At 41.1% G+C, this 13,549-nt stretch overlaps 1 protein-coding gene across 5 annotated transcripts in view; it reads left to right on the forward strand.

Annotated features, from left to right (window-relative positions):
• Nucleotides 1-2,058: 2,058 nt before the first annotated feature.
• The window catches only part of KDM3B (lysine demethylase 3B), a 70,055-nt gene continuing 58,564 nt past the window's right edge, over nt 2,059-13,549 (forward strand). For 3 of the 5 annotated variants that reach the window (XM_023735579.1, XM_023735580.1, XM_023735581.1), the window contains exons 1-2: nt 2,204-2,453; nt 6,323-6,364. In XM_023735579.1, coding sequence (XP_023591347.1) covers nt 2,250-2,453; nt 6,323-6,364 — 246 coding nt within the window. In that variant the 5' untranslated portion in view covers nt 2,204-2,249. Of the gene's footprint in view, nt 2,454-6,322; nt 6,365-13,549 lie in introns of all 5 variants that reach the window. The other 2 variants (XM_004381041.2, XM_023735582.1) reach the window with 2 other exon arrangements.

The following is a 13,549-nucleotide window of genomic DNA, read 5'->3' on the forward strand; positions in this document are numbered from 1 at the left end:
TGCTAGTATAGGAAAGAATGTAAACTCCATGAGGGCAGGGGTTTTGTTTTATTCACTGTTGTGTTACCAACACTTTTAAAAGATTCTGGCACATGAAAAGTGCCTGGCATATTTCTTGAATACATTTCCCACCTCTGCTTCTCCCATCCCTGAGCTAAGGCACATTTCTGTCTCTGGTGCTGGGAGAAGCCAGCCTTGGACACTAGGGTAGTAATTAGAGCTCCATGTGAGAGAAAATCCCAGCAGTGAATTTTGATAGGAAAGCTGCAAAGCAGCTAAGTCCTGTAGGGATTCACCCTTGTTACCCGCCTACCAACTACAAGTTTTACTTTAAGAGGGGTCTTTCGGCCCAGACAAGCATTCTGAGTCTGGCCTCAGGTTGGCGGGAGATAGAAGTTCCAAGGAACAGGGAGAGAAAAAGTCTAAGCAAATGTTTCCTTGGTGCTTCATAGGGTTAGTTCTAAAATGACTTCCCTAGATATTTTGTACTTTTATAAATGTCAATACTTGGTGGCCCCCCAGCCTTTGCTACAAGAAAAGTAGGTCAAGGATATAGACTGGTTCTGGACAGGAGGTAACTTGGCAGTCACAGAGTCTTGGAGAAAGAATCAGCTACTGCCAGTGGATCAATAAAAGAAATGGCCACCTTAATAGTAATAGTCATGGGTTATTAGTAAGCCCTTTATCTTTCTGGTTTGTATCTGCTTCCATATGTACTTAGTCTCTGCATCCATGAAACCATGGAAACTGTACTAGTCTCTTTGACACTACCAAAGTTAAATGAGGTTGTCCGCTGCTTGGTGGTTGAGCCAGGGCCACCATAGCAATCTAGCCAAAAATCTCAGCAGCATCTTCCCTTCTCTACAACCCTCTTTGGATAGACTTGAACTTCCAAGCTTTCAGTTATCAGCCAATGGTGGCACCACCCAGGAACTCCCTTCCATTCTATACTGCCAATAAATTACTTCATGGGTTCCTTTCCCATTGGACAATGTGTTACATCCACTGTATGTAATGTGACTTTCCACTGGCTGAAGCAGGATAACTCAGCAGGAGCTATCAATCTTCTACATCTGTACCAAATAAATTCAGATAGGAGTGACGGGGTTTTCTTTGCTCCCAGCCCTACTGATTCCTTGGTAGAATGTGATGCTACTGAACCAGGAAAGAGAGTCTAATCTCTTTCCATTTCCCCTAAAATCTGAGTTGGGTTAAGAAACACCAGGACTTAATAACATTGGCTGTCTAGAAAGGGGAAATTCCATGGGTTTATGGCAAAAACCAAGATGCTGGCACAGTGGCCTTCACCCAGTGAAAAGTGTCATCACATCCAATGGATGTAACACATTGGCCAATGGGAAAGGAACCCATGAAGTATTTATTGGCAGTATAGAATGGAAGGGATTTCCTGGGTGGTGCAAATGGTTGACACAGTTGGCTGATAACTGAAAGGTTGGAAGTTTAAGTCAACCCTGAGGCACCTTGGAAGAAAGGCCTGGTGATCTGCTTCCAAAAAGTTAGTCATAAGAAAACCCTCTGGAGCATGGTTCTACTCACACACACAGGGGCGCTGTGAATTTGAATCCACTTCAGGGCAACTGTTTTGGGTTATACAATGGAATGGTGTGTTAGTTTTGGGCCAATGAGAAGGGAGATATTTTATCCCATGGGCCAATGAGGGGAAAGTTTTCTCAAAGATAATAGGAAGGGTAGCTCATTTTCAGGATAGAAAGTCAAGTGGGTATGGGGCACCGACTTCTTAGCTCAAAATGTCCACCCAATAGGTACCTTGCCCCTCAGTCCACCTCCTAAATAAGTCTTTGGTATCTGAGAAAGGTAAGCTAAAGCCTCAGATAGGGGACCCCTATGATGGAAGGTTGGGACCAAGATGGTGCCATGGGGGACTGAAGGACTCGCCCACCTCCCCACCCCCGCTGAGTCTGCAATTCCCCTCCCGGCCGCAGGGGGCACTGCAGGCCCCGGGGAGGTTGGGGTGGAGCGCTAAGAGGGGCCCGCAGCTGCCGTCCTGCTCCGAAGCGCGGGGGGCGCTGTGCGGGGCCCAGGTTGTGGCTCCGCTCCCGGCCACGGGGGGCGCTGCGCGGCGCCGGTGGTTGGTGGTGGCTGTTGGGGGGGGGGGTTGGGGGGAGCCGCGGCCGCGGGTGGTGCGGAGGGAGGCCTTGCGGGCGGATCGGGCGCTCGGCGGCGGAGGTGGTGGGAGGGCTGGAGTAGGGGTCCGGGCGGCCCTGGCGATGGCGGACGCGGCGGCTTCCCCGGTGGGCAAGCGGCTGCTGCTTCTGTTCGCGGACACCGCGGCCTCAGCCTCAGCCTCGGTTCCCGCGGCGGCGGCAGCAGTGGCGGCGGCAGGCGGAGATCCCGGGCCTGCGCTGCGCACTCGGGCCTGGCGGGCCGGCACGGTGCGGGCCATGAGCGGGGCGGTGCCCCAGGACCTAGCGGTGAGTGGCGGTCGAGTCGAGCACTCGAGACCGGGGCTGAGGGGCCTGCGGGCGGCCTCCCCGGGGGCCTTTGTGAGGGGGCGGTGGGGTGGGGGTGCCCCAGTTCTGCGCCCCCCGATCTCCTCAGCGCCCCCCGATCTCCTCAGCGCCCCCCGCCGGCTCCTAGGCACCCGGAGCTCTGGCCGGCATGGCTTCCGCGTCGAGGTGCGCGTGTCGGTTTCCCCCGGGGGGCGGCCGGGGAGCCTTCAGCTCCTGCTTCCAGCCGGCAGGCCCCGCCTCCTGGGCGACCCCGTTTTCGGCGTCCCCCCTAAACATGCGTTCCGAGCAAACCACCGAACGCTGGGCTCCCGGGCCCCTCGGAGTTCGGCCGGTGCTAGCGCTGCCTTCTGGAAGACGCGGACCAGTGGTCTTCAGCCTTTCCCGGTAGACTTGCGCCGTGTTCTCGTCCTCCCGGAGCCCCGAATGGGGCGGGAATGTGGGCAGTTGTGGGAGGCACAGGCTGCAGTCGAAGCTGCTCGGGGCTTTTTTATCTGGCAGTTACTTCCTCCTTGTCTGAGCGGTGTTCGACCTGGCGGCCTCCAGAAAGGCCAGCTCTCGAGACCCTTTTGGATTCTCTCTCAGCTTCTGGGTGACAGGAGCTGCAGTTGTGGCTGTTTTTTTATGAGTTTGAGATCTGTCTTAGCAGCCGAATGGGGCTGCTGGGTGATTTTTGCTCCCAACTCGGCTACTCTCCTTCAGCCTTGGGAGAGGTTTTGTTTTGAAACTTTGTGTTGGGGCTTGGGCGCTTTCGAATACATGACTTAGAGTGTTTTGTGATTAAAGTTGTTGTTTAGTAATAGAACTTAACTTACATTTGGGACCATGATGTGTTATTTTTGTTAACGTGGCAGCAAAATATTGTCTTTGAGCCTCTGTAAGGCTCTTTAGTTCGTCATTCTGATAGCGGCCCGAGCTTCTGTGGTGAGATAAGGCTATGAAAAAGAGGATTCTTTTAGAATGTAATAGATCAGCAGGCAGAACGTAAATATTCTTGATGAACTTTCTTGTGCAGGTATTTTATCCGCTGTAAACTTGAATGCATTTTGTGAAATTTGTAAGTAATATTGTCGGATTCTGATATTCATTTTTCTACCCATTGATTTAACAGTGCTAGGCTCCCCCCACCTCCCACCCCACCCCCCAATATGCAAGGTTTTTGCTTGTTTGGCTTGTGCTGCATTAGGCCTTAGCTTTGCTTCTGCCACTCGAGTTCATCTGCTTTGATCTTTCTCCATGCTCTGTAAGAAAGGCCGCTAGGACATCTATGAGGCTTCATTGGGGCGAATTTGTAAAAAGATAAAGGGGGTGGGCATGGTGATTAAGAAGGGATTGGGAGAGTAATCTAAATTCCTCTGCCCTCTTTTTATAAAATGACTCTTTATGCTGGGGTGGGATAGATGTGTTCCTCTCAGATTGAGTAATTCACTCTGTGCCCTTGGATGCAAAACATAGTTAAGATACACCATTAAATGCAAACTTTGACCAACGGCCTAGGTTACTCTAGCTTTTCAGTCTGAATTTTATTTTCTGGTTCTTCAAAGGTTGTTTTCTCCATCAAATGAATTGCTAATGAGTTCTGCACCTGAAATGGCTACCCATTCACTTAGTTTCCTGTGTTCCCTAGGGGCAGAGGTTTTTGAAGCTCACTGAAATGCTGAACACATTCTTTTAAGCTAAATATTGGATATTTTGCTGTTAGGTCCATGGAGTTGTTTCTCAAACGAAGTAAAAAGTTGCAGTGATTCTTGGTAATTAAAGCAAGGTGTACGTTACAACTGAGTTGAGGTCTTGCATGGAACTGTATGCATATAGAAGCAAAAGCAGATTTTGGTTTTGAGAACACATTTATGCTTGTCTTGTATGTATGTGGAGGGACAGAGATGAGAAAACAAAACTCAGAGCCTGTAGAATATTTTACCAGCTTGCAAAATTGCTCAAGAATTGCTGTTACTATAATGAAGTTGTTATTAATAACAATGGCTAGCGTAGAATCAGGGTTAGCCGTTTTGTTTTCCTTTTTCATTAAAGAGACTTCCTTTGGACCCAGGGCATGTGGGCCTTTCCAATTTGCACCACACACTGTAGTAAACACAAGCGTCCTCCAATCAAAAGTGCTCTTCCTGTACTCAGGGGTGGAGTTTGCACGCAGCCAGCCTGTGATTGGGCAGATGTTCATTCAGTTATGTTTAAGATGTTTTCAGGCATGCTTGGTTTTGAGTAATGCATATAGCAGGGCGCCCCCTGTTAAGGATGAGTAATTGAGGGTTGAATGAATGAGTTTCTGAAATGATTGAAAACACACTTCTCAATTTTAGGCACCATTAATACCCTCTTTCTAAGTATGTTTTGATCCAGAAATCCTTTAAAATATAGTACTGATCCATTTAATGAACCCTTTTTTGGAAAACAGTACCAAAGTCATGTGCTACCTTACGATGAAATATGAAAAAAAGGAAAATCAGAATCCTACTGATTGGGAGTTTTGTTGATAAGCATCTCCACCATCAAAACTACACTGGCAAGTAACTACTGAGATTTTTAGCTGAAGTAGGAAAACGACCTTTTTCCCCCATGATTAGTAGCTTTATTTGTGTTTCAAAATAGGTCTATTACATTAAAAAAAAAAAATTCCTGTGGCCTAATTAGTTTAACAGATTTTTATGCGTTTATTTCGAACTCTTCTTTCCTAATCTGGTGTCCTTTTTGTGTTCTTATATCATTATTGGCTCACAGAAGTTACAGAAAACTTGAGACCTTCACATATTAGGTATAGTAGATAAACACAAAAAAATTGTTTCTTTTTTTTGTTATAAAAGCATAACTTGCATTTTGCAAAATATCAAACAGCCAAAAGTATGCACAGAAAAAACCGATAGTCTCTATCCCACCACCACTAACTCCTCCAAGGAAGGATAAGTTATCTTTGCTCATCTTTCTTAATGCTGGTGCAAAATATACACACACACACACACACATATAAACATTCATCCATATGCAAAAGATTAAGTTTTTTTTTTTTTTTATTTAACATTACCTATATTGTGGGCATTAATACCTATAGATCTTACTCATTTTTTTTTTGATATCTAAGCTACATTATATTCCATATATGTACCATAATTCATTCAATCATTCCCCTTTCGATGGACATTCAAGTTATTTAAAGTTGTTTTTGTCACTACAAACAATGCAGTGGTAAATATATTTGTACATATATCTTTATATAATCGTGTTTTTATTTCTGTAGTTTAGCCATACAGGAGTGGGATTATTAGGTTAAAGAGTATATATATATTTATTTTATAGGTAATGCCAGGTTATTTTCCCATAAGATTGTAGCATTTCATACTGCCACCAACAGTGCTTGTAGTGCTTGTTTCCCTTCACTCATGCCATTCACGGTCTCATCGGTCTTTCTCACTTTTGTGAGTCTAATGGATGAAAAAAATAGTTCTAGCATTTGTATGGCTACCAGTCTTTTTTATTGGACATTTTCAGTTCTTTTATGAATTATCTATGCATATCTTTTGCCCACTTTAAAAAAAATGGGAGTTGTATTTATCCCTCTGTATAAGTTCTGTGCATATTAGGGATATTAAATACCCTTTACCTGTCAAGTGTGTTGCAGTAATTTTCTCTCATTTGTCTTTTGACTTTGCATATGGCTTGTTTTGCCATACAGAAAAATAAAAATTTTATGTCATCAGATCTCTCTGACTTTATAGCTTCTGGGTTTACTTGCTTTAGGAAAATTGCCTCCATTTTGAGCCTATATAAATATTCTTCAAAATTTCTTTCTAATATTTTCATTTATTTATTTTTCCCTTTAGATCTTTGGCCCATCCCGAATATTTTTGTGCATGACATGTGAGGTAGGGGAATCTAAATTTTTTTTTCTGTTGATTAACCAACTGTGGCAGCACCAATTTTATTAAATAAACCATCCTTTTCTTGCTGTATAGTAGATTAAATGATGCTTTTAGTAGCATCAGTTTGTTTTGAATGTGTATCTGAGCTATCTCAGCTATCCAGAACTTGAAAGAGGAATGAAAGAGTATCTGCCTTATTTTTTTATCCCTTAATCTTTCATCTCTGTCTTGGGGAAAGGTGGACTCTAAAATATTCCTTTCCTTTGATTCTAGATGATGTAATAATTGTAGCAGTGCTCAGGCTAGTACCAGGTTTCTTCTATCTGGAAGTCTTCCAAAAGCAGTGAAAGCATATCTGCCTTATTTTTTTACCCTCCCCTCCACACCCAACCTTTCCTTACTCTCAGGGTAGGTGAACTCTAAAATATCTCTCTACTTTGTCTGTAGATGACATAATAATTATAGTAGTGTCCAGGATTGTTGTTGTTAGGTACCATCAAGTCCAACTTATAGCCACCCTATGTACAACACAACCAAACACCACCCGGTCCTATGCCATCCTAAGAATTGTCACTATGTTTGAGCCCATTGTTGCAGCTGCTGTGTCAGTTCATCTCCTTGAGGGTCTTCTCTTTTTTGCTGACCTTCTACCTTGCCAAGCATAATGTCCTTCTCCAGGGACTGGTCGCTTCTGATAACATGTCCAAAGTACATGACACAGAGTCTCGCCATCCTTGCTTCTAAGGAGCATTCATGCTGTACTTCTTCCAAGACAGATTTGTTCATTCTTCTGGCAGTCTATGGTATATTCAGTATTCTTCACCAACACCATAATTCAGGGTTCTTCTTAGGTCTTCCTCATTTCATTATCCAGCTTTTGCATGCATATGAGGAGATTAAAAATACCAGTAATATGAGACAGGCCTGCCTTAGTCCTCAAAGTGACATCTTTGCTTTTGAACACTTAAAAGAGGTCTTTTGCAGCAGATTTGCCCAATACAATGTCGTTTGATTTCTTGACTGCTGCTTCATGGGCATTGATTGTGGATCCAGGTAGAATGAAATCCTTGACAACTTCAATATTTTCTTCCTTTATCATGATGTTGCTTATTGGTCCAGTTGTGAAGATTTTGTTTTTTTTATGTTGAGGTGTAATCCATACTGAAGGCTATGGTCTTTGATCGTCATCAGTGAGTGTTTCAAGTCTGCTTCGCTTTCTGCAAGCAGGGTTGTGCCATCTGCATATTGCAGGTTGTTAATAAGTCTTCCTCCAGTCCTGATGCCACGTTCTTCTTCATAGAGTCCAGCTTCTTGGATTATTTGTTCAGCATACAGATTGAACAAGTTTGGTGAAAGGATACAACCCTGGTGCACACCTTTCCTGATTTTAAACTACGTAGGACCTCTGTGTCCTCTTGGAATGACTGCCTCTTGGTCTGTGTACAGGTTCCGCATGATCACAATTAAGTGTTCTGGAATTCCTATTCTTCGCAATGTTATCCATAATTTGTTATGATTCACACAGCCAAATGCCTTTGCATAGTCAATAAAACACAGGTAGATATCGTTCTAGTATTTTCTGCTTTCGGCCAAGATCCATCAGACTTCAGCAATGATATACGTCATCTTTTTCTGAATCTGGCTTGGCTTTCTGGCAGTTCCCTGTTGATGTACTGCTGCAATTGTTGTTGAATTATCTTCACCAAAATTTTATTTACCAGTGATATTAATGATACTGTTCTATAATTTCTGCATTCCATTGCATCACCTTTCTTTGGAATGGTCACTAGTACGGATCTCTTCCAGTCGGTTGGCCAGGTAGCTGTCTTCCAAATTTCTTGGCATAGACAAGTGAGCGCTTCCAGCGTTGCATTTGTTTGTTGAAACATCCCAGTGGTATTCCATCAATTTCTGGAGCCTTGCCTTTTTGCTAGTGCCTTCAGTGCATCTTGAATTTCTTCCTTCAGTACCATCGGTTCTTGATCATATGCTATCTCCTGAAATGGTTGAACGTCAGCCAATTTTCGGTACAGTGACTGTGTATTCCTTCCATCTTCTTTTGATGCTTACTGTATCAAGCAGTATTTTGCCCATAGAATCCTTCTATATTGCAACTCGAGGCTTGAATTTTTTCTTCAGTTCTTTCACATTGAAAAATGCCGAGTGTGTTCTTCCTTGTTGGTTTTCTAACTTAAGGTCTTTGCACATTACGTTATAATACTTCACTTTGTCTTCTAGAGCTGCCCTTTGAAGTCTTCTGTTCAGCTCTTTACCTCATCATTTCTTCTATTTGCTTTAGCTAATCTACATTCAAGAGCAAGTTTCAGAGTCTCTTCTGACATCTATTTTGGTCTTTTTTTTCTTTCCTGTCTTTTTAATGACATTTTGCTCTCTTCATGTATGATGTCCTCCCACAGCTTGTCTGGTCTTCAGTCATTGGCGTTCAGTGCACCAAAACTATACTTGAGATGGTCTCCAGATTCAGGTGGGATATACTCAAGGTCGTACTTTGGCTCTTGTAGACTTGTTTTAATTTTCTTCAGCTTCAACTTGAACTTACATATGAGCAATTTTATTGATGGTCTGTTGAGCATTTGGGCCCTAGCCTTGTTCTGACTGATGATATTGAGCTTCTCCATCGTCTCATTGTACAGATGTAGTCAATTTGATTCCTGTGTATTCCATCCGGTGAGGTCCTCATGTATAGTCACTGTTTATGTTGTTGAAAAAAGATATTTGCAATGAATAATTTGTTGGTCTTGCAAAATGCAATCATGCAATCTCCAGCATCGTTTCTGGAGCATCTTTTCCAACTACTGGTCCTTCTTTTTTGTTTCCAACTGTTGCATTCCAATCACCAGTAATTATCAATACATCTTGATTGCATGTTTGATCAATTTCAGACTGCAGATGTTGGTAAAAATCTTCCATTTCTTCATCTTTGGCATTAGTGTTCAGTGTGTAAATTTGAATATAGTCATACGAACTGGTCTTTCTTGTAAGCATGTGGATATTATCCTATCACTGACAGCATTGTACTTCAGGACAAATCTTGAAATGTTCTTTTAGGCAATGAATGCAACGCCATTCCTCTTCAATTTGTGATTCCCTGAGTAATAGACCATATGATTGTCCGATTCAGAATGGCCAATACCAGTCCATTTCAGCTCACTAATGCCTATTCAATGTTTATGCGTTCCATTTCATTTTTGACGACTTCCAATTTTCATAGATTCATACTTCGTACATGCCACATTCTGATTATTAATGGATGTTTGCAGCTGTTTCTTCTCATTTTGAGTTGTGTCACATCAGCAAATGAAGATCCTGAAAGCTTTATTCCGTCTGCATCATTACGGTTGACTCTACTTTGAGGAGGCATCTTACCCAGTTGTATTTTGAGTGCCTTCCAGCCTGAGGAGTTCATCTTCCCGCACTAAATCAGACACTTCCACTGCTATTCATAAGGTTTTCACTGGCCAGTTTTTTTTTTTTTTTTAGAAGTAGATCATCAGGTCTTTCTAACTCCACTGAAACCTGCCCACCCTGGGTGACGCTGCTAGTGTTTGAAGTACTGGTGGCATAGCTTTCAGCATCACAGCAACACTCAAGCCACCACAGTATGACAAACTGATAGACGAGTGGTGGGTGTCCAGGATAGTACCATGTTTTTAATGTATAATCTATTATTTATTCTTGACCTGTGTTCAAACAAACATAGCCCTAATATAAGAAATGGGAGTTTGTAGCTTTCAATGTGTATCCTTAAGTGTTCTTTTCTTACTTATAATTCCAAAAGTTAGATAAAAATTAGTGCTACTGTGTGATCTTGTGCTCTGTTGATTAAATAGACTTATTTTTTTGTGGATTAGTGTATTTAGATAACTTTAAATAAAAATGAGATTGTACGTATTTGACAGTAAAAATATATACTGTTTAATTGAGTCCCTTTAAGCATACTTTTCATCTCAAGTCTCATAGCAGCAGATCTGTTTTTGAAACACTGAGCCACAGTTGAGTTTTTCAGACTCTCAAGTATAGTTCATTTAAAAAAAAAAAAAACTTATTTTGTATACTATGTGTATGTGTGTGATTTTTAATAGTGCTATTTTAGTTTGTCTTTGTAGTCTATATATTTTAGGATTGTGCCATATGTCCGCAATTGATCACATTATATACCGGTTATTGTGTCCAGCATCCTCTTTCTTTACACAATCAGATCTTTCCTCTTTATTACCATTTGTTTTTAAGGGACTTGCTTCACTAACTCCCCACCTGCCAAGGGCTCATTCCCCCTTTTAATACTCACTTTCCTGGGTCTCATTCCCAACTTGTTCTGGTTGATTTAGTTCCCCCTCCATCATCAGACTACCCCACTAGCACTCTAAATGGTGGATAAGTAACATGGCATTTTCTGTTGTCAGTGATAATTCTCAACAACAGCTGGGGTGGGTTCCTGTAGGCTTTTCTTCCACAAGGCCTGGGGTACACAACACCTGTTGTTGCTTCTCAGTTTTCCACTGCCTTTGACAGGTTGGTGGTTTTTAAGCCCTCTGACCCCCACCCTTTCATCCCCATTGCCAAAGTGTCTTTTACCCTTGTTCTGTAGATGGGTAAAACCTGCGTTTTTGTTTAATAGTAACTCAAGTAGTGTGACCTGTTTCAGTTTTGCAAGGGCAGAAACTCCATTTTTTTTAGTAATTTCAGGGGTAATCGGGCTCTAGAGGACCAGTTCTCACTAAGCCAACTCCCTGGAGACTGATTTGTAAATCCACATACAAGGTTATTAATTTACAGTGGGAGATACACCTGTCCAGAGATCTGCATAGAGCCCCCTCCCGGTCTACTCAAGAGACCAAATTATAGATAAGAAGGATCCTCAGAGTTGCCAAAAGGATGTTCACAGCAATTTACGTAAAGGATATTTACAGCCCTGATTTGGTGATCCTCCTGCTTTTCCTAATACTTTTTGGCTTTTGTTACTTTGTTCCCCCTTTACCCTTTGCTTTTAATGTTGCCACGCATTGAAATCCTATAAAGAGAATAGGAAGCCCACTCATCCTAGGTGCTGCTACCTCCTGAAAGCCCTTCTGCATGCCCAGCATAAGGTTTTTTTTTCCTTCTTTTTTAGCACTTTGTGGATATCTCTTTTGGAATATTTGTGGTAATCTTTCTTGTTACAGATACATAACAAGATATGTATCTTATCTCCCCCACTAGATTGTAAGATCTTTCAGGACAGAGAACACATGCATTTTTTTATTAATGTTTTAAAAGACCTTTCCTGACTACCCTATCTAAAAAAGTAGAAAGTTTAGAAACCTGTATTAGGTTAACTTCGACTTCTGATTTATTATGAGATTTCTACTGTATGGCCCCCGGTATGAGGTATTTATAATCTTTTAGATTTTTTTTCCTTTTTTATTGAGATGGACTCACTACTGATTTCTTTGTCTTGATATTATTGGAATCATATTTGGGACTCCAACCCAAGGTATGTTATCCCTTGGGTTTTGTGATTTATATCTGGATTGAGTTGTTTTCCTAGATGTAGAAGCATTTGATGTTTTGTTTTCTGATTCTGCAGTAATGCATGCCTATTTACATATTGAACAAAATGTAGAAATTATTATAATAATATTACAAAAAAAATCATACCTGTAGTCTCACAACCTATTAGAAACTGCTGTTTATTTTTTTGATACATATGTTCTTCTAATCTTTTTTTAGGATTTTTAAAAGTATTGAATTCATACTGTATTTTCAATTTTGAGTTTCGTTCTTTCATTTAATATAGCAATTATTTTCTTTTATTATTATAAACTTTGTATTATGGGTGATTTTAATTTTCTTAGTGCTTTTCTGTATTTTGCACAAGTAACACGTTTGCTTTCATAACTGGAAGGAAGATAATAAATGCTCTAAGAAAACCTTATGAATATAGTTTTTATTGACTGGATACTTTAAGTGTTCCTCTTTCATTAGATATTATTTCAGATTTTAGGCTTTATCAGTCATGCTGTAATGAGCATTTTCTTGTTTAGGATTATCCCCAGAAGTGGTATTATGGAAATATAAAGTGTGAACATATTTAAAAACCAAAAAACCAAACAAACAGACCGATTGCTGTCTAGTCAGTTCTGACTCACAGCAACCGTGTAGGACAGAGTGGAACTGCCCTAGGGTTTGCAAGGCTGTAAATCTTTATGGAAGCCGACTGTTGTTACGTCTTTCTCCCACTGAGCAGCTGGTGGGTTTGAACCACTAACCTTTCATTTAGTAGCCTAGCGCTCAATCACTGTGCTACCAGGGCTCCTTGAACATATTTAAGGTCCTTGATATACAGCAATTTTCTTTTCTTCCCTTTTTTAAGTCATATCAATTTACATCCAAACTAATCATATGTGTATGCTTAAGGAATGAGTTTATCAGGAGCCCATGTTCTGCTAGGCACTTTATCTTTTTATTTGACTTAATCCTGCGGACAATCCTTTGAGATACTTATTGTCCCTATTTATAGACAAAGGAAGTGAGGCTCAAAGAGACTAAAGTATCTTGCTCTCGGCTACACAGCTAAGAAATGGTGGAGTTGAGATGCAAATCCAGATCTTTGTGATTCCATGGTCCCTAAAAGCACTATATGTGCTTGAGTTTTTATTCAGGTTATCCCTGAATACTTAATGTTTAATTTATTCAGAATGTTAGAAAGTATTTAAAAAATTGGGGGTAATTGTTGGAAAGCTATCTCTTGAAAATCAAAAGAATTGTAGAGAGAAAATTATTTTTATTTAAAAACAGCAGAATTCTAGACATGTATTGTTCCCTGCCTTAGTTGTGAAGATATCCCACAGTTTTGTAAAGTCATTTGTAATAGAGTTCACATTTCATTTAGAAAGTAAGTAGGGAAATTGGAAATGAAAAGAACCTTGGAGTTAAGTTTTGTTTTACCCCCTCACAATCGTCACCATATCCTGTTATTTTTATCTCTAATTTCTCAAGTGTACTTTCCAGTCATACAGTCTTCCTATTGGTTTAGGCCTTTTTCAGCTCTGGGTTATTGCTCTGTAATTTGGTCTCCTTGCCTCCAGTTTCTTTCCTCTGTAATTTATCTTCCAAGCTGACCCCAAAGTCATTACTTTCCTTTTTATTTTTAATGTTAATTATATAATATACAAATACGTTCTTTTT

The sequence above is a fragment of the Trichechus manatus genome, unplaced genomic scaffold (assembly GCF_000243295.1).
Source record: "Trichechus manatus latirostris isolate Lorelei unplaced genomic scaffold, TriManLat1.0 scaffold00080, whole genome shotgun sequence".
Classification (NCBI taxonomy): Eukaryota; Metazoa; Chordata; class Mammalia; order Sirenia; family Trichechidae; genus Trichechus; species Trichechus manatus.